General features: G+C 45.9%; 1 protein-coding gene across 3 annotated transcripts in view; it reads left to right on the forward strand.

Annotated features, from left to right (window-relative positions):
• Elk (Eag-like K[+] channel) overlaps nucleotides 1–19,436 on the forward strand; it is a 376,128-nt gene that overhangs the window by 282,607 nt on the left and 74,085 nt on the right. For all 3 annotated transcript variants that reach the window (XM_075680464.1, XM_075680463.1, XM_075680462.1), the window contains one exon: nucleotides 6,864–8,174. In XM_075680464.1, coding sequence (XP_075536579.1) covers nucleotides 8,099–8,174 — 76 coding nt within the window. In that variant the 5' untranslated portion in view covers nucleotides 6,864–8,098. The remainder of the gene's footprint in view (nucleotides 1–6,863; nucleotides 8,175–19,436) is intronic.

Here is a 19,436-nt window from a genome sequence, read left to right on the forward strand (position 1 = left end):
AAGAAACGGGAGGACGCTTAAGGTTCGCCTTTAAGAGCGGAATGGCGATAGCATTCAAAGATCCCTGACTTATTCTCACGCTTCCCGGCCACTGCATCTTGTGCAACCGTACTGTTTTCTGAGAAACTCTCGTGGAAGACGCTATGCACGAAGGCAAGATTTCTCGTAGAAATGGGGCCTCTCGCATGAATCAACACCGGAAGTAGTCCACCGCTGCGCTAAACCTCAAACGGCAGCTGGAAAGGAGGTTTGTGTTTGAGTTTCCGCGTAACAGAATCATATTTTCACGTATGTTTAAATTACAATCCGACGCTATCGTGTCTGTAGCTAGTGTGTAGTCCGTACTTTACAAACTTTCTGACGCATTTTACCTGGAAAAATTCAAATAGTTCAGTGACGTATCTGCGCTACACGGGGTGCCTGCGTGGATTAGTATGCGTGGTTTGGAATGCATTTTCTCTCACGTACAACGCTGCACACGCCAACGCCGGCTTTTCAGCGACATGGGGACCTTAACGCTGTGGTTTTCAAGTCAGTTTCGCGAAACGTTCGAGAAAGGAGATCTGCCTGTATGAAAAGTTCGTTCGATTTGGTACGGTGAACTCCAAGGAACACATCGTGTCACTGTAGTATTTTAATCTCTAAGAAAAGGAATTAACAGCGCCTCTCCGTAGTGATAGCGTCGCTTAGAGCTTACTCGCGATTCGCGCCGTGGTAAAAAATATAAACACGCAATGACTTCGCGCCTTGTACGTTTGAAAGTGTGTATCCTACATTGTCGTGCTCTCTTAGTGTATTTCTGTTCACCTAGCGCTTGAAAGCGAGTTAAATATTTCACTTACTTTTTTTTGCGACTAAAGGGGATTTCATATTTCTTTTTCTCTAGAAATGATGTCCCTGAGCCTGTCAGCAAAATTTAAACGTCAATGAGACAACAGGGTTCGGCGAAAATTACGTGTTTTTTACGTGAATAAGCGGCCACTGCGGCAGACGTTTGCACCAAGCGCGTGATAAGCGCGACGGGCCAACTATCCCAAAGTTTGGCGATCCCAACGTGCAAGTGCGGCACGTCGTTTGTCTTCAGAGAAATATCCGCCGTGATCCTTTCACCAACACGGTGCCCCGCTCTCCATGCTTTCAAGTGGACTTGCGAGCGTAGAGAGCACGAGACATTTCATAGGGTTTCTCTCGCTTTCTCCGCTTTAAGAGCTCGTCTGCGTTCACACAAGCACGCAGCTTCTCTTCCCTATTTGCCCTCTTTCCATCTCGCAAGCAGCTACAATCTAATAGCACCGCGCGCTGCCGGAGAACTTGCTTGTGCTCAAGAACGTGTTTGACGTTAAAGAACCATGAACGAGCCCGCATGAACGACACCGTCTTACTCTCCTGGGACCCGGCTGCACTGCGATGATTTTCTGTGCACTAAAATCTAACCTGCGCAGAAAAAAACGGCGCAGTTCCCGCAAATTCCGCGAACGCATATCAGTGACCTTTCGCAGTTTCCTTAGCGATTGCCTCTAAAAACAAGTCCTCGAGGAACCTCCGTCGTTTCCGAAACTTCCTGTTTTCTGTTTCTGTAACAACCGCTTTAGAAGGTAGAGAAATAGACCCTGTGTGGCCCACACAAATCACGTGTTGTTCGGGCAATGATTTTTAAAGAACGTTGTGCCCCTCCTTTTATGCCTCAGTTCTATTTCAAACAGGTTGATTCCAGACAGTGTCAAATGGCTCAAGCACTTGATCGGATCATATTGGCCCTAGTATTTAACAGCCGGCGCGGCTGAGATGTGTATTACGTGGAGTATAAAGATAAGGATCCGGCGTAGATTCTCTTGTTTTGCTCCCTCACTTATTGCTTTGATTTCTCGTGTTGTTGTTTTCTTTTTTCACCTTGTTTCTTTCCGTTTCAGTGTTGCCGTCTGTTGCTTAATTCTATTTAGCCCGTGCCCCACATTACTGTTTTCGAAATCATGGTATGTTATATACGACTGCGCTTTCTTTTTATCAGAAGGGCATGAATATGTCGCTATTGCGCAACAGGTGTGACGAAAAAATGCAGAGAACGACGTGTTAAGTTCTGCGGAAATTCGCAAGGTGGAGAGAAGTAATTAATAAAGGGAAAATTAGACATCCACCCAAACACAGCAAACAGCTACAAAGGAAACCCATACGGGTTCCTCGAAAAAAAAGCTTCGCAGTTGAAGAAAAATTCATCCTGGTCCGGGACTCGAACCCGGGACCACCGCCTTTCCGGGCAGCCGCTCTACCATCTGAGCTTACCAGGCGGATACCAGATAGTAGGGCGAAGTCGAATTCATCGGCAACTCGAAGAAAAGGCAAGAGTGACGTAATAGTTCTACGGAAACACGAAAGGTGGAGAGAAGTAATTAATAAAGTGAAAATGAGACATCCACCGAAACGTAGCAAATTGCTACAAAGATGGCAGAGATGGCTGCCCCGGAAAGACGGTGGTCCCGGATTCGAGTTGCGAGCCAAGACGAATTTTTCTTCATCTGCGAGGCCTTTTCTTTAGAGGAACCCGTATAGGTACATTTGTAGCAATTTGCTACGTTCGGGTGGATATCTCATTTTCTCTTTATTGATGCTGAGAGCCACTCAAAGGAACTTTTTATAAGCTACACCAAAAAAGAGCAATAGTTGGCTCCATGGCAAATATAATGACGGCGATGATAATTACGGAAACAGAGACAACGGCAGCGCAGATGACGTCACAATGACGGCGGCTAGCCGACGATAGTAGTAAAGTTATACAAACAGACAATGGTTACACAACGTTTCCACAACGCTCAACATGTCGCGAAACCGTGATCGAATTCTTTTCAAGCGGTCAAACAGAGCTTCCTTTTCGAGCAACAATTTGTACCAAGTAAACATCGTGGTGATAAATATGAACATCACCGGCGACAGAGCTCATAAAGGCAAGATTACTTATACAAAAATCATATAGAGAAGTAAACCGCAGAAACAAAGCTCGAACACGTCCTTAGGGCATCTACTGACGCAAAGTTGGGACGCTGAAGGAATTTCTTCACTCGGCGTTTCGACCCCTTGCGCAACCATCCTCTTCAACAAGGATTGCCGCCGTGGCCAGAACGGAGTCTTAGGCGACTACTAAGTCACCATTTCTTTCTTTCTTTCTTTGTTTCTTCCTTTCTTTCTCTGCAACGCATTCAACGCTCGTACATCGCGCGGTCAAACAACGCACTGCACCTCAGGGGGCCCATAAAATTTAGCAAGCGGAAAGCATTTGCGCAACTGTGACGTCTAACTTAAGCTATCGCGACGTGCGGATAGCGGTGTGAAACAGAGCGAGTCATGCATATTCTGAAAGCCGCACGAGCAGTTTCGTTATTCTTGCTTCTTCACCCAAAGCCGTTGTCGCGTAGAGGCAGCGGTGCCTAACAAGACATGACCCATCTTGGCTAAGAGACTTTGCGTGGTGCTGCCACTTGTAAACAAGGAAAAAGAAATGATAAAGTTAGGCGACGCTTTAAAACACCTCTCAGTTGATAACAACGAGCGGCGACATGATTAAAATGGCGTAACAGATTGGCTCCAAGATATTTGACCGGTGCGCATGTTCAGTGGAGTCCATCCTTAAAATGAACAAATAAGTGTGAAGCACGTGCGTAATTTGTACAGGCAATTTTTTCATTCTTTTAGCTTATTTATAATTGGCTTTCCGTTGTGAACTAGAAGTAGTTGCACAAGAATTTACAACAAGAAAAGCATGTGAACAATTGACACAAGCTTCCGTACATGGACACCGTTCTGCTTGGAATCAAAGGCCCGAGGCAATAAACAACGTCTTTGCTCAGACGGGTTTCTTTATTTAGAGTCCAGCAAGCCAATTACAACTGAATTCCCATCGTTCCCTTTCTTTCCTTCTTTCTTTCTTTCCTTCTTTCTTTCTTTCCTTCTTTCTTTCTTTCTTTCTTTCTTCTAATTTTACTTTTATTTTTTTTACGCTTCCTAGCGGAGTGGTGGGGGAACAGATTATCTGTGCAGTGTCCCCGAAGTTTCTTGCAGGAGAATATGTAGCGGTGTCGCTTAATTTGCGTCGTCTGTGGCAGCGTTGATATGAGCTGTCGATTGAGCGGTGCTTATTAATTTTCCTGACATCTGCATGTATTTACTCAAAAGGTTAATGAAGAAAACGTGGACGCTTGTTTTCTAATTGTTCGAAGCAGACAACCAAATTCAAACTTCTCGTTTTGCATGGTTTCCTCCAAGCGTCTTATTTCAGCAAAGCCACCAGGTCCTGAAGGAAGAAAGAAATCATTACCCCAATGAGGCTTTCCTGATGACGGCCCGTACGGAGGAGCATAATGACACAGTGGCGTGTTCCGCACTGCTTCATACTGCCCGAAAGCGCAGGGTGACGCCTTATCTACAAACCGATCTACAAAAAGAAAAAAGAAAAAAAAAACGTATAGAAGCCGCCTTTTATAACTCCCGGAGGAACACTCGGTCGTAAAAGACGGTGCACAATGCTTCTTAGATAGTGAATAGCTACGCGGTGAAACACGAGAGTGGATGGAAAAGAACACAAAAAGAACGGGCAGCGTCAATGCAGGAAAGTGGATTTTTGCCTATCACGGAGTCAAGCGACGTCATCTCGGTAAAAGCCTCGTACGGCACACTGTTCGGCCAACTTGTGCCAGTCTTCGCGAGCGCATGAGATGGAGAGTTATAGCTACGAAAACGAAAAACCCCACTTTCGATGTCCCCGGAGCACCGCTTCTGGTCACCGATAGCCTCATTTCTTCTTCTTTCTTTCTTTTTTTTTTTTTCGTCCAAGAGTTTCGAACTCGAACTCCTCGAACATGGCGCATTGCATTCGAAAATACTTCGTGTGCCAGCTGGATGGGAACATGCGCTCGAATACGGCCCCGTTCAGCGGCTCCGTGCTTTTCGTTTGATGTTAAAGATAAATAATAAGATTGGAGGGCTGGAGGCTGCCATTGCGCTGGAAATTTAGGCACGTAGCCATTTTGATTTTTCTAAGTAATCATCAATAAGAACACAGATATCTGATGTTGGAGGTCCCTGTTGCGATCAGTGGCATATCCAGAATTTATCTTCCGGAAGCTAAGCTCTTGCCATGCAGAAAGTGCGGGAGACGGAAATGGTTCAGGGTGACTTGCACACGCGCATGTACACCAATAATAGTCAGCTTATGATACCGCAGAAGAAAAAAAAGGCAAGCTTCATACACGGGGTCGATTACATTTTATGGCCGTAGAGGAAAGGCAGGAGGGCAGTTCAGACTGCGTCTACCTCCCTCCGCGTCAGGCTTCCATTACTGGTAACCTGCTAAAGTAAACCACGCCGAACGGAAGCCGCGCAATTCAAGGTTGGCTTGCAAATAAGTCTGAGAGCGCGTGATGGTCTTCTTAAACTTGAGTTCGAGTTCATAGAGTGCGCATCGCGTCGTCATTGACTCGCTTTTTACCAATACTAGGATGTCGTGCCCGATGCATTGCTCGTCTCGGTAGTAATACGGACCATAAAAAAATATTGCTACTTAGCGCCAATCTACATAGAAGTAAGGGAAGGAAGGAACAGGGTGAATCCACAGTTCTTATAGTCCGTAGCGCAGTGTAGACCCACTAGCTCAACAACAAACCAGTACTACTGCCACCTCTAACTTTCGTTAAAGCCATCATTTCTCTCTGCGCCGTCCTCGTGAGTGACACAAGTGGGATTTTTATGAACTAGGATTTTGAAGTTGCTTGCGGGGCCAGTGCACTTCATCACCGGACGGCACTCAGTGCTAAATGAGAAAACCCCTATTCGCTGTTAAGTTAAGCTGTTTGGATGGCAATTCTCAAGAGCAGAATTGTACGCTCATATCACTGCAGCCCCTATCGGATGGCGTACACTCCCTTATGTAGGTGTTAGACTTGCCGGCATGTTCGGTTTGCAATGCTCCTGAGGACTTGCAGCACGCTTTATGCAGTTGCAGTCGGTATTTATCAGAAAGACAATCTCTGAAGGCTGCGTTGCAATTGTAGCATGACTCATGCGTAAAACTGCTGGGCATTCTTGGTCCGTGGAGAAACATTGCAGGCTCACTGCGTGCAAAGAAAGTGCTTCTGATATTTCTGAGAGCTACCGGCCTTGATCAGACGTCATGTTCAGTTTTAATGTGTGCATTCCTAAAGGGTATGTGCCGTTTGTGTGTTTATCTGGTCAATGCGGTATCTGGTCACCCAATACCTAGAGTAGCATACCAGGCCATATATATATATATATATATATATATATATATATATATATATATATATATATATATATATATATATATATATATATATATATTAAGCAGAGGTTTAATATACACTTTAGATGAAACAAGAATGTATTTACCTTGAGTAACGGCATGACTCATGCTGACCGATATTGTGGTTCATATTTTTTGTCAGGTCTAAAACTAACATTGATCGGAGAATGATTGAGATGAGCAACTTATGGTAACTGCGGGGCTGGAGGTCACGTTGCACATGCTATAGCCTCAATTTCGCTGCTGTGCCTACTAATATACTTTATAGCATGTCCTACTCACATGAAATTTGAGGTAGCCCGAATACGGTGTCATTGTTTTGAGAAGAACCTTTGACTTCTGTCGAAAAGAAGAGGCCAAGTCCTCTTGTGAATGTTTTGTCAAGATACCGAGTCTCCTTCATTGTTCTAGCCTGGTTCCCTGAATGAAGATCTGTTAAGCAGTTATAGAACAGTATTGTACTTGCTTTGCCTTCTGTGCCACCTGTCAAGTTACAGAGTGTCACCGCAAACTAACGAATTGTTTGCTTTTCTTTCTTCTCTTTAACTCAAAACAGGAGCTGAAGGGACGAGGCCACTGTTGTGTCAAGGGTTCTACCGTGGCTGTGAGAAAAGAAGGGAAGATCTTGAGCGCGAGTGCAACATAGGAGAATGAACACTTCCAGAAACCACAGCCCGTTTCATCGTCTAAAGGTTCTCACATAGCGCGGTGTGCTGCTGAAGTGCGGGCGTTTTCTTCCCGCTTATACCTCACCATGAACACGTGACGGTCAGCGTAAAGCAGCTCTGCCTGCCATTGGAAGCGCTTCACGACCCTCTTTGTTCGTTTCCATCCGTTGCGGCGCTCGTACGATCGTTGCCCACCTTAAATAACCGACGCACCTTCTCCATCCACTGAACAAGTCGCCTTCTGTCTGGACACTCTACGAACCGGCGTGAAATTCGGTAACAGCTGTTTCGTTTGTAAGAATCGGACCTTGCAGGCCTTATCCGTCCCGTTGCCTTTCTCCACGACCACAAGCATCATCAGCATATTTTCACGTTCGTATCACCCTTCACGCTCTTTTTCGTCCTAACTAAACGTAGGCTCGACACTTATGCAAAATATTCACGCTACGGGAAACGACCACGTCATCTGACGCTGTTTTAGATGCCCGCCGCACTGCCCCGGCCACACACGTTCGTTTGTTCGTCAGGATGTCGTGCAAGTGCCACGAAGACTCTCATCTCGACCAGTGAGTAAAAGCAAGATTCTTCACGGACGCGCCTCCTTTTTCGGCTCACCCAGCGGACAGGCTTTGATGCCGGCGCACAGTTTGCCCCTCAGCTCTTTTAATGTACACTTCCCTTCGTTCAAGACGCGAACGCTAGTATTTCACCAAGCTACACTAGGCTCTATGTTCCTCTTCATTCAAGCCCTTGAACAGTAGACTTCAAGTCCAAGTGACCTACTTACACCCAAAATGCCTTCGAGACTCACTCAATGGAGACCACAAAAAGCGATTAGCCAGGCTTTACCTTCGCATCCTATCTGATCAGAAGAGGACATCGGTCAGACATCCATCTGCTCACGCCTTCAGTCTTCTTTTGTGTTGTTATCAGAACCTGTTTACGCTGTTCTGGGGAAGCCTTCTGAAAGTGTGACACTCAGTGCAAAACAGCTTGACGAGGGGCTTGCGGACTACGGCCCCGAGAACATGACCTGAGGGAAACGGGGATACATTCGCGCCCCCAACCCAGCCAGCCCTCCCTTGGTGGTGCGCGCTCGGCCGACACGTGACCTGGCGGAGCCATGCCTGCGCGAAAGGGCTTGCTCGCACCCCAGAACACTTTCCTGGACACCATCGCGACCAGGTTTGATGGAACTCGTGAGTACTGGCGCTTTATTTCTCTTTCTCCTTCCTTTTTACGCTGCATGCCTTCTAATTTCGGTAATGGGTCGCTCTTGTCAATTTCAATTTAGTGGTTGCTTCATAAATGCTCACCACACGTCGCGTAGTGGCTCGAGCAACAACGTAAGACCGATAGGCAAGGCAGGCTCACGTGCTTTTTACATAGTCGGATAGGTTGCATCCTCCTGAAATAAGTTCATGCGTGTTAAGCCCACAAAAGGAGCTTCGCGCTGACTTTCATAAAGCGTGCTGTTGGTTCCAGTGGAATGGCCGTCGTCAGTGGGTTGCGATGGCTAACACCCCCAGTGACAGACAGCACAATGGATGTCAGCTGTTGCTGATACCCGTGCACGGAGTAGCTTGAAAAGCAAAAAGCATGACGGCAGGAAATTTTGTAATACAGGATTAAGGCAGCATATTCACAGAAGAGGAAACAAGGTGACTCTCCGTAGAGCTTGCCTTGCTGCTTAAATGCCTTCGCACGCTAATACGACGGAGCCTGCTTCACTATAATTGACGTCTCACACGTTTTCACGCGGTATACTTGTTAAGCTATACCGAGTCGGGCTCACTCTAAGCTGTATCTACATGTCCATATCGACAAACACTGCAAATAACAGCGCTGCATCCTGCGTTTTTCTAGACCCCAAATTTTCTCTTTTTTTTTTACGTGGTATACTAACACAAGACTATGCAAACTGGTTCAGGTTCTGGCGTTAATGTGCTGCGAAATGGCAGATACCCAGCCTAGTCGTACGCGCGCGCCGAAGTTCATCGCGCCTCATGTTCGAGAAAAGTAAACTCGTCTTCACTCGTGGCTAAACAAAACAGAAAGGAACGCACCGAAGGACGATGCGCCCAGACAACTTGCTTCCATCAACCCCTCCTCCGGCTCCCTCCCACATACTCGTGCCGCACTCTGGTGCAGCCATGGAAGCGCGTGTTAGCAGACATCGCGTTTCAGCGACTGCGCGACATGAAACGGGAAAACGAGCGCACGCGACAAGCGGGCCACGACCCGAGCCCAAGGATGCGCGAAATCCTGCAGGGCGAGAGCTCTGCTTCATCCGAGTGCTGCACTCGGCGCAGCGGCGGCGGCGGCGGCTTCTGCTGCTTACGTCTCCAGTCGGCGCAAGGCCGTGTGCCAAATCCCCGAGGGAAGACCCCCTTTATCCGGGTGGAGCCTAAGTCGGCGCGTCTCGAGCCCAATGGTGGGCCACAAGGCGCGCGGCTAAGAAAAAAGAGACAAACAAGAGTTTGCGCAATCGAAGCTCACTGTCAGTGTAAGAAAATAGTCGAACACTTCTAGATATATGTTCGCTTTATTAAAGCAATGATGCGCTTCAAGGCTCATGTCTGTTGTAGCGGATAAATTTAGGTAGACTTTATTGTGGTATTGCGCCATTCCGTAGAGAACAGGGCTTTTATCCAGCACATCTGTGGCGGCAGTGCAAGTGGCTACACATACAAGTCGTATTCTGAAGAAACTGGCGCTTCAGCACTTCGAGCTTATTACAAGCAATGTACCAAAACAGCCTAAGTGACAAAACTTTCCAAGTTAATGAACAAGCGTAAGATAGCAGACATAAGGAAGTAGAATATGGATAAAATTGAGCGTGCTCTAAGAAACGTAGGACGCTTAAAAGCAATGAAGGAGAAACTAGGAATAGGCAAGAATCAGATGTATACGTTGAGAGACAAAGTAGGCAATATCATTACTAATATGGATAAAATAGTTCAAGTGGCTTTTGAGTTCTATAAAGACTTGTACAGTACCAGAGGCACCAACGACAATAATGGAAGAGGGAATAATTTAGAGGAATTTGACATATACCACAAGTAACGCCGGAAGAAGTAAAGAAAGCCTTGGGAGCTATGCAAAGGGGGAAGGCAGCTGGGGAGGATCAGGTTACAGCAGATTTGTTGAAGGATGGTGGGCACATTGTTCAAGAAAAAATGGCCACACTGTATACGCAATGCCTCATGACCTCGAGCGCACCGGAATCTTGGAATAACACCAACATGACCTTAATCCATAAGAAAGGCGATGCCAAAGAGTTGAAAAATTATAGACTGATCAGCTTACTGTCCGTCGCCTACAAAGTATTTATTAAGGTAATCGCAAATAGTATCAGGAACACCTTAGTCTGCTGTCAACCAAAGGACCAGGCAGGATTTCGTAAAGGCAAGTCAACAGTAGACCATATTCACACTATCAATCAGGTAATAGAGAAATGTGCGGAATATAACCAACCCTTATATATAGTTTTCATTGATTACGAGAAAGCGTTTGATTCAGTCGAAACCTCAGCAGTCGTGCAGACATTACGGAATAAGGGTGTAGACGAGCCGTATGTAAAAATACTCAGATATCTATAGCGGCTCCACAGCCACCGCAGTCCTCCATAAAGAAAGCAACAAAATCCCTATAAAAAAAGGCGTCAGGCAGGGAGGTACGATCTCTCCAATGCTATTCACAGCATGTTTACAGGAGGTATTCAAAGACCTGGATTGGGAAGAAGTGGGGATAAGAGTTAATGGAAAATACCTTAGCAACTTGCGATTCGCTGATGATATTGCCTTGCTTATTAACTCAGGGGACCAATTACAATGCATGCTCACTGACCTGGAGAGGCAAAGCAGACGGGTGGCTCTAAAAATTAATCTGCAGGAAACTAAAGTAATGTTTAACAGTCTCAGAAGAGAACAGCAGTTTACGATAGGTAGCGAGGCACTGGAAGTGGTAAGGGAATACATCTACTTAGGACAGGTAGTGACTGCGGATCCGGATCATGAGACTAAAATAATCAGAAGAATAAGAATGGGCTGGGGTGCGTTTGGCAGGCATTCTCAGATCATGAACAGCAGGTTGACATTATCCCTCAAGAGAAAAGTGCATAACAGCTGTGTCTTAACAGTACTCACCTACGGGGCAGAAACCTGGAGGCTGGCGAAACGCGTTCTACTTAAATTCAGAACGACGAAACTAGCTATGGACGGAAGCATGATGGGTGTAAGGTTAAGAGGATAACAAGAGAGCAGATTCGGTGAGGGAACAAACGCGAGTTAATGACATCTTAGTTGGAATCAACAAAAATAAATGGGCATGGGCAATGCATGTAATGCGGAGGGAAGATAACCCGTGGTCATTAAGGGTTGTGGACTGGATTCCAAGAGAAGGAAAGCGTAGCAGGCGGCGGCAGAAAGTTAGGTGGCCAGATAAGATTAACAAGTTTGCAGGGACAACACGGTCATAATTAGCACATGAGTAGGGTAGTTGGAGAAGTATGGGAGACGCCTTTGCCCTGCAGTGGGCGTAGCCAAGCTCATGATGATGATGATGATGAAGAAGAAGATGATGATGATGAAGAAGAAGCCGGTTTATTATGCATGCGTGCATGCGTATTGTCTCCAGCGGCACGAGTACCAGATTGGAAGGCTGCAGCAATCGTCCATTCCCACAGCCGCCACAGGGGGGAGAGAGTGGCGGGAGAAAAGGGAGGCGCTCTTTCTCCACCGCTCTACCACGGCATGTACTACATGTCCCGAAGATCTCGCCTGACCACGCCTGTGTCTCGCAAGAGCTATAATAGATATAGTTCGGTGACCAATTCGGTTGCTCAAGAGCACGCACCTTTGCATCGACACCTTTGTGTCGGCGGTGAATATCTAACCACCTCCGACCACCGAACCGAGAGAGAGAGAGAGAGAGAGACAAGCTTTGCTTGTATGCTGGAGATGTTAGCCTATCTGATCACCTGATATGCTATTTTAGGCGCTGGGTGATTATTATGATACACGCAGTGCTAAACACTTAAACAGCAGATACGGTCCCACACACATACACACATGTATATTATACACTTTAGATATATTCACGGAGTTTCGTTAAGGCTTGTGGTCGCGACCGAGCTGTTCGCTTTAAGAAAAGTGGCAATCAGTGGCACCTTTTGTGCTCTGTACCATGTACGAAGCTCCAACTTATCTGTGGGTTTGGACCTTCTTTATCTATGCTGGTACCAGGAGGACTGCTTTGAAAAAGGTTAAAAACGGCAAAGTGTATCTCACTTGTGAGTAGCGGCCTGAACAGCACTAAACTGGCGCCTAGTAACTCTGTCGTGGCCAGTGTTATTTCTACATCACTATATTTATTGTCACTTTTCGTTTATTAACTTTTGTTCGCTGTAAAATAAAGGATAATAAAGTAGTATTTTTTTTATTTGAATGTTCCCAAAGTAAACCATTTATATCTGAACAGACCAGCAAAATCAGAAAAGGGATGATGACCGGTAAGAAGGACCTGAAGGAACTAAGACAAGAAGCCTGTTTCTTTCTTTACTTTTTTCATTTCGTACCTGCTCGACCTTAATTGATGCTCTCAGGTCTTGGCGATCCTTCTTTTTCTTTTTTTTTTTCCGAGCCTGCGCTGGAGTGTGAACTAACGGTATACGGTACGAAAACGGAAGCCGCCACGCATTTAGCTAGACCGTTTCTTTTTTCTTCGTATGCCTAATGGATTCACGGAATAGCAGGGCAGTACACGGAGGAAAAAGTGTATTGGAAAGAAGGAAGTTAGCGCACTGGAAACCCATCGATCAGAACTTGTTAATGTGAAAACCTTGCACTAGCTGCGTAGCGTTTGCTATGGTGCTTCTCATGTTTTCTTTTTTTCTTTCTTGTTCTTGATTGGCCAGTGTAGTATAATTACGCCGCTTGTTTTAACCGTCAAGCTGGGCTCTTTCTCTCCTTTCTGCTTCCTTCCGCGTGCTCCTGCCTTCATTTGTGTGAAGAGGTGCATACTTATTTAAGATCTTTTTTATCCTTGTTTGAGAGAGAGAGAGATATATCAAGTTCACTCAGAAGAAGCTGTAAGGCGCGTTCGAATGTTGATGACACAGTGTTCGTGCTTCAACACATACAAACAGCAAAAACATTTTTATATGATTAGACTTCATGTCACAAAGTTATAGTGTGGTGGATTAATTGAGACCGCTTGGACCGCAACAATGGACAGTCTTTAGTGACTCCAAGGCATCACTTCAGTGCATACGAAACCCAATGCGCCCCGGAGTCAATGAACAACTGACTTGAAAATGAATTGACATATATATCATCAAAGCCATGACAAGAGACACAACAAACTTTCAATGGCTTCCAAGACATTGTAACATCAGCGGCAATAAGCACGCCGACGGAGCCACTCAATCTGCACATGAAAGTGGTCAACGAGTCTTCATTCCGCTTTCGCAAACAGACGCTGCGGCTGGGCTGCGATTGTTGTCCCGTGATTGTACTTTGCCCCTGTGGGATTCGAATGTTTTCACCATGTGTCGTTCACATTCGCTGCCTCCGGACATGCGGATGCATCTCCCGCCTGAGTTACCACGACGTGAACAGACCATGCTACACCGTCTGTGGCTAGGCGTTGCCTTTACGAACTCTTATGCTTTCCTCATTGGAATGGCCAACAGCCCCACATGCGACACATGCAACATCGATGAGACGCTCACACATATTATCTGTGTCTGCCCGCGAATATTGTCCAGAGACAAGTGATGTGCAGAGTACTGGACCAGTTGGACAATCATCCACTATCAGAACTCAAAGCTTTAGATAAGTGCTCCGAAAGAACATCCGCGTTGAAGGCCTTACTCGCGTTATTAAGGTTCCTGCGGTCTACGGGGCTTCGCGATAAACTTTAAGAATGCCGCCCCCTACCGCTCTATACTGTACGCGCTTTGTTCGTGCTCATCTCTTTCTCTCTATCTCCCCATTCCACTCTCTTTCTCTATTTATCCCGATATATATATACTTTTTATACGATAGTTAATCAGCAATCTTCACTAAACTACCGCTATTTTCCCGGTGCATATCATTGACCGACTAACTTCTTCATTATCTTCATGTGCGCTTTTCTTAAATACGCTTAAAAAAAATAAGATCACGGAGTGATCCCCCTCCTTTTTCCACTCGACAATGCGACTCACGGGAAAAAAAGATTGAATAAAATGCATTCATATATATATATATATATATATATATATATATATATATATATATATAGCAAACCAGTAACCTCATGCTGTTGCATGCAGGACATCATTTCCTCGGTCTAAGAGGCGGGGTGGAAGGGGCCACAGTCTGTGTAAACCGTGTAGCATGAGCTGTCGTTTGCCAATCAATAAAATAACAAGCCTCTGTATGAATGGTTGCTCTGCTACGAGTACTTACTGGCTGTTGCGTGAGCGATGCATTGGAAGATGGATCACGCTGCCCCGATGCTGTCGAAAGCGTGGAGCTCGTAACGCGAGCCGGTATATTCGCACCAGCGTGAACAGTGCAGCCTGCCCCACTGGCTCTATTACTCTTGCCTAACTGCACGCAGTGTTCGCCAGCGTGCATCATCCGTTGGGGTTGATATACTCTTACGAAATTAATTACACCCATCGGAGTATATATAACATGAGAGCCGATTCGTCTTATGACGAGATTAATACCGACTTCGGATCAGTCCTGCCTGAGCGCTTGCCTAACTTAATTGCAATATAGCGACGCGTCTGTTCCTTCCAGCATATCAATGTTTGTCCTGTCTAATCACGGCTAACGTCTTCCTCTACCTATTTGAGAATAACTTGCAGAAATAGATTGCTAACTTCCCACCGTTAGTTGCAGCGCTACCATCTCGTTAATAGTACATAATGAGTGAGCGCTTAATTCAGTCTCGACGTCCGAAAGATCACCTTGTAAGCAACGCCAATTCCTGCATGATTTTCGCTTATACCCGTGTTGCTGACTAACATGCCCGCTTCAGCGGCTTCTAACGTAATACGAGTCTTAAACAAGCTCATTGAAATGATTATCACTCACCATTATTATATTCCACGGCAGCAGCTAAGACGTTCCACTGTCTAATTCGCCATCACTGGGGATGTATTCCGATTGGGACAGAATGCAGAACGATCTTGAAGTACGTTTATGTTCCCCTTAAGGAACCGCTCGTAGTCAAAATTAATTCGAAGCTCCCACTATCTCGTGTCTCACAACCTAAGCACTGCATTGAGGCTTTAAAACTCGTCAATCAATGAAGTTTTCAAAGACAAGGTGAAAGGAATCCACGTTGTTTTTCTTTGTCTACGTCACAGTATACGAAGCGGAAATTAATCCTTTTTTTTTTCATCGCCTGACAAATCAGACCATCGCCAACGACATCGCTGTGTGCCATCTGTCATATGAAGCAAACAGACTGCTGGCTTCTATGGTGGCTTTCTGTTAGCGTCGTTACTGCTGTAAATGAAAATTTGGCTCCTCGGTAACTCTGTCTCGCGCAAGTCTGCGCGAGACAGTTCTGTGACCTCCCTGTGGGCCGAAAGAAATTCCTTCAGCTATGTTCTGCAGCGAAATAGTGCCGGTGAAAAGACACTGCGCTGTCCCGTTCGAAAACATTTTCATTTTCGCGTGCTCATATTGTATAGTGAAAGGCCAAGAGCGATAAAAAGGGAGTTCGACACGATACAACAAGACTGTAGACATTATTGCAGAATTTATTCACAAATGCTGAAATCATAAGTAAAATTACCATAGGATTGATTGATTTCTTTTTTTTTTATTGTGCCCTCAAGACCGAAGTATTACAGAGGGGAGTGGGTAAAAAACATACATAAGTAAATAACAAAGCAGCAAGAAATTGTTAGTTATTACAGCAAAACTGATTAGTTAATTGAATTCGGGAGTGATGATGTCTGATAAGGCTGAACGAAACTTTGGGTTGTCCTTGATTGCGACAACTGCGCCATGAAGGTGGTTCCATTCCTGAGAGGTCCTAGGAATAAGAGAGAGAGAGAGAGAGAGAGAGATAATGAAGAGGAAAGGCAGGGAGGTTAACCAGATATGAGTCTCCGGTTTGCTGCCCTATACTGGGGATGGGGGATACGGGTTAGAAAGATGACAGAGAGGAAAACGCTAAAAAAAGAAAAAAAGAAACACGCACACATGGAGACAATTATTCGTTACAGGTACTGGTGCGGCATTGAATTATTGCAACCTTATAGCTGTGATCAATGCGAGAGGAAATGTAGGCAGGTGAGGATATAAGATTATCACACAGGTAGCAATTGTGAAAATATAGTTTATGAAATAAAGCAAGGCGAAAGCACTTACGCCGGGCTGAGAGAGGAGCAAGCAGCAAAGACTTTTTCGTGGCATTTACGCTTTATGTGCGGCTGCAATTGCCATGAATGAAACGTGCGGCATTGTTTTAAATTAATTCAAGTGATTGAATAAGGGTTTCGAGGAGCGGGTCCCAGATGGATGAGGCGTACTCCATTTTACTTCTAATAAGCGTTTTGTATGGCATTAATTTTAATGATGTAGGAGCAGAAGAAAAATTTCGGCGAATATATCCAAGCATGCGATTAGTATTGTTAATTACATTGTCGATGTGCAACGACCAGGAAAGTGACGAAGTTATGTGGACGCCTAGGTATTTATAGGAGGTTACGACCTCTAGGGTAGTATAATTAAAGTAATAGGAATATTGGAATAATAGGAATAGGAATATTGCTGCGAGTTACACGCATACATTTACATTTAGTTAAGTTGCATTAACCATGCGTCACACTAGTTAGAGATAGCGTTTATATCGACTTGTAAGAATTTGTTATCAGATTTGTCCGAGATTTCACGGAGGATAACACAGTCATCTGCGAAAAGGTAAATATTAGAACAAACGTCATTGGGTAAATCGTTAATGTAAATTAAGAAGAGAAGAGGGTCTATGATCCTTGGGGCACACCAGAGTCTACAGGATTAAATGGGGACATATGATTGTTTGACACAACATACTGTGACCGATTAAGGTAGATGATTAATAAAAAGAGGATTATTTTATACGGCTGGAGCCGTACTCGTTTTTGGCTTCACACTTACGTCAGTGTACAACAGCTGTTGCGTTCAGCACAGGACTACGTAAACACGAATGTGACCACTGGTGGAAAATTTTCGATTAAATATGTTGCCACGCCTTCGGCGTAACGGTTGCGGTTCTGGGCACTCTGGACGGTAAGCTTTTCTTAGCACTAAAAAATAAATAAAAGTGCCTTAAATTCCAAAACATAATCAGTTGTCAATCCCTTTATTCTTTTACGGCTCGCCCTCCCCTCTTCCCTGTTTCCACGTTTCCGAGTCCCTTTGCACAAGCAGACGCAATGCACTACCGTGTCACCACCTTCATCGCATCTCATCATTCGCCAAGAACTCACATTTACCTTCCTGCTTCAACATTTCGGAATGTCTGGTCATTCTCACAGCTCTAATGGCTTCTGTTGCGTGGAGCTTTTTGTGCTGCCTAGACGTCAGTCGCAATCTTTCAATTTTTCATTTCCTGTCGCCGCCACCGCTCACCGCGTCCTCCCTACACGCATACCATCCACCATTAGTAAGAGCATAAAGCAACACTCTCGCGGAGCTCCGTGGCATTTTTTTTTTCTTCTACATGCCATTAACTTCTAGCCATCCACATTCGTGGTCTCTTCAGCAGCCGGGCCCTTTATCCACGGCAGAACAGCCAGCATGCATTGCTTTCTTTTGCTTTTTCTATAGGCTCTTCACCTTTATCCCGCTCCCCAATAACCGACGCCCACCGTTCCCATACGACCTTGCTTCCGCTAGCACATCTACCGACCTTTTTTCAGTGCGTCTGTGCGTGTCCTCGTCCCCACTTAAACTCCGCGCGTCCGCCGCCCTGAAGTGCCTCTGATTGTTTCATTTTCTTTTCCCATCACTTTCTCCCTCACCGTCCGAGCTTCTTCAAACTCAAGAGCGCGCTTCCCGCAGCCAGAGAAAAGTGTCGTTCGTTACTCGCACTTGTACCACGCGTGCCCCCCGCTTGCCAAACGAAATAAGACTGCAATGAGGCTGCAGGATGGGGCACGCCCGGAACCTCCTCCCCTCCCCCCTCCCCCCTGGCCACCACCACCACCCCTTCAGTTTGTTTCCGCTTCTTCTCTTTCCACTCTCCCGTCTTTTCACTTGACGAGAAACTCGTCACAATTCGCCGAGAAATTCGGCTTCCTCCCTGTCTTCTTTTGAGTTTGTGTTTGCGTGTGTGTCTGTCTGCTGGGCCTGCGTCCGGCGCGCGCGATGGAAGCGTTCGCGCGGCGCTCGGACGCTCGGACACGAAAGCTGTCACGTCCGTCTTTTCAACCGCGTATACGCCGCGTGCGCGCACATTTTTTCGTTTTGTTTTTACGATTCCTTGACCATAAAGGAAGAAAAATGAGAGAGACCGAACAGCCCGCTAACGGTTCTGGCTCGTCACGGGTTATTTTGCTTATTTTCGTTTTCCTGCACTACGTGCGCTCCTCTGTGGGATCTTGACCAGCCGCAGAACGCATGAACGCATTGCATCATCAACATCCGGCTCCACCACCGTTTCTCGCACGTTCATTACGCTGTTCAACCGTAGTGTCGCTTCATTTGTTCATTTCGCCGTCATCGCTTTCTCATCACTGTTTCATCAGTCGGCGCCTCTCTCTCTCTCTCTCTCTCTCTCTCTCTCTCTCTCTCTCTCTCTCTCTCTCTCTCTTGATTCGCCACAGGCAATATAGGCACACTCTCATTGCGACAGCGGTTTATGCAACCTACAACCGTACCTGCGCCCTGCATCTTACCGCCGGAGGAGATGCTCCAAACGATTGCGCTGACGCCACCATCCAGTTCGACCAAACGCGAGAAGTATGGAGCAGCGCTGTCAGCTTATATATGTCGCCGACGTCTCGCTGCGATATAGTTTCACGGATAAGAAGGCGTGGGGATAACAATGCGTGCGCAGCGAGTAGGTTGCATGCGTACCAAAGAAACGTCGTTCAAAATAAAATAAATATGAAGAAATCCACAGGAGTTGAACCTGGATAAAGTGTGTGGGTAATCTAATACATCCATCATTCGACCGCGATGACGGCGCATTTCTTGCGACACAGGCGGTTCAGCGTTTGATGCTGCACCGTGGGCTTTCTGCACCCTATTACCCACCGCCACATTTCAATTTCTTGCAAGCTGCTTAGAGTGGATAAGAAACCCTCACATTTGGCACATGGGGCATTGCCTCACGCGTCACAAGTGTGAGGCAATGCCAGAAGCGTCCTGGTGCTTGTGGTAAGCTGTTGCGATTGTTGTTTCGGTGAAGAAACTGTCTGCGAAGGCATTCTTAACCAAATTGCATTGTGACAACAATGACAAACA

Source organism: Dermacentor variabilis, chromosome 2 (genome assembly GCF_050947875.1).
Source record: "Dermacentor variabilis isolate Ectoservices chromosome 2, ASM5094787v1, whole genome shotgun sequence".
Taxonomy (NCBI): Eukaryota; Metazoa; Arthropoda; class Arachnida; order Ixodida; family Ixodidae; genus Dermacentor; species Dermacentor variabilis.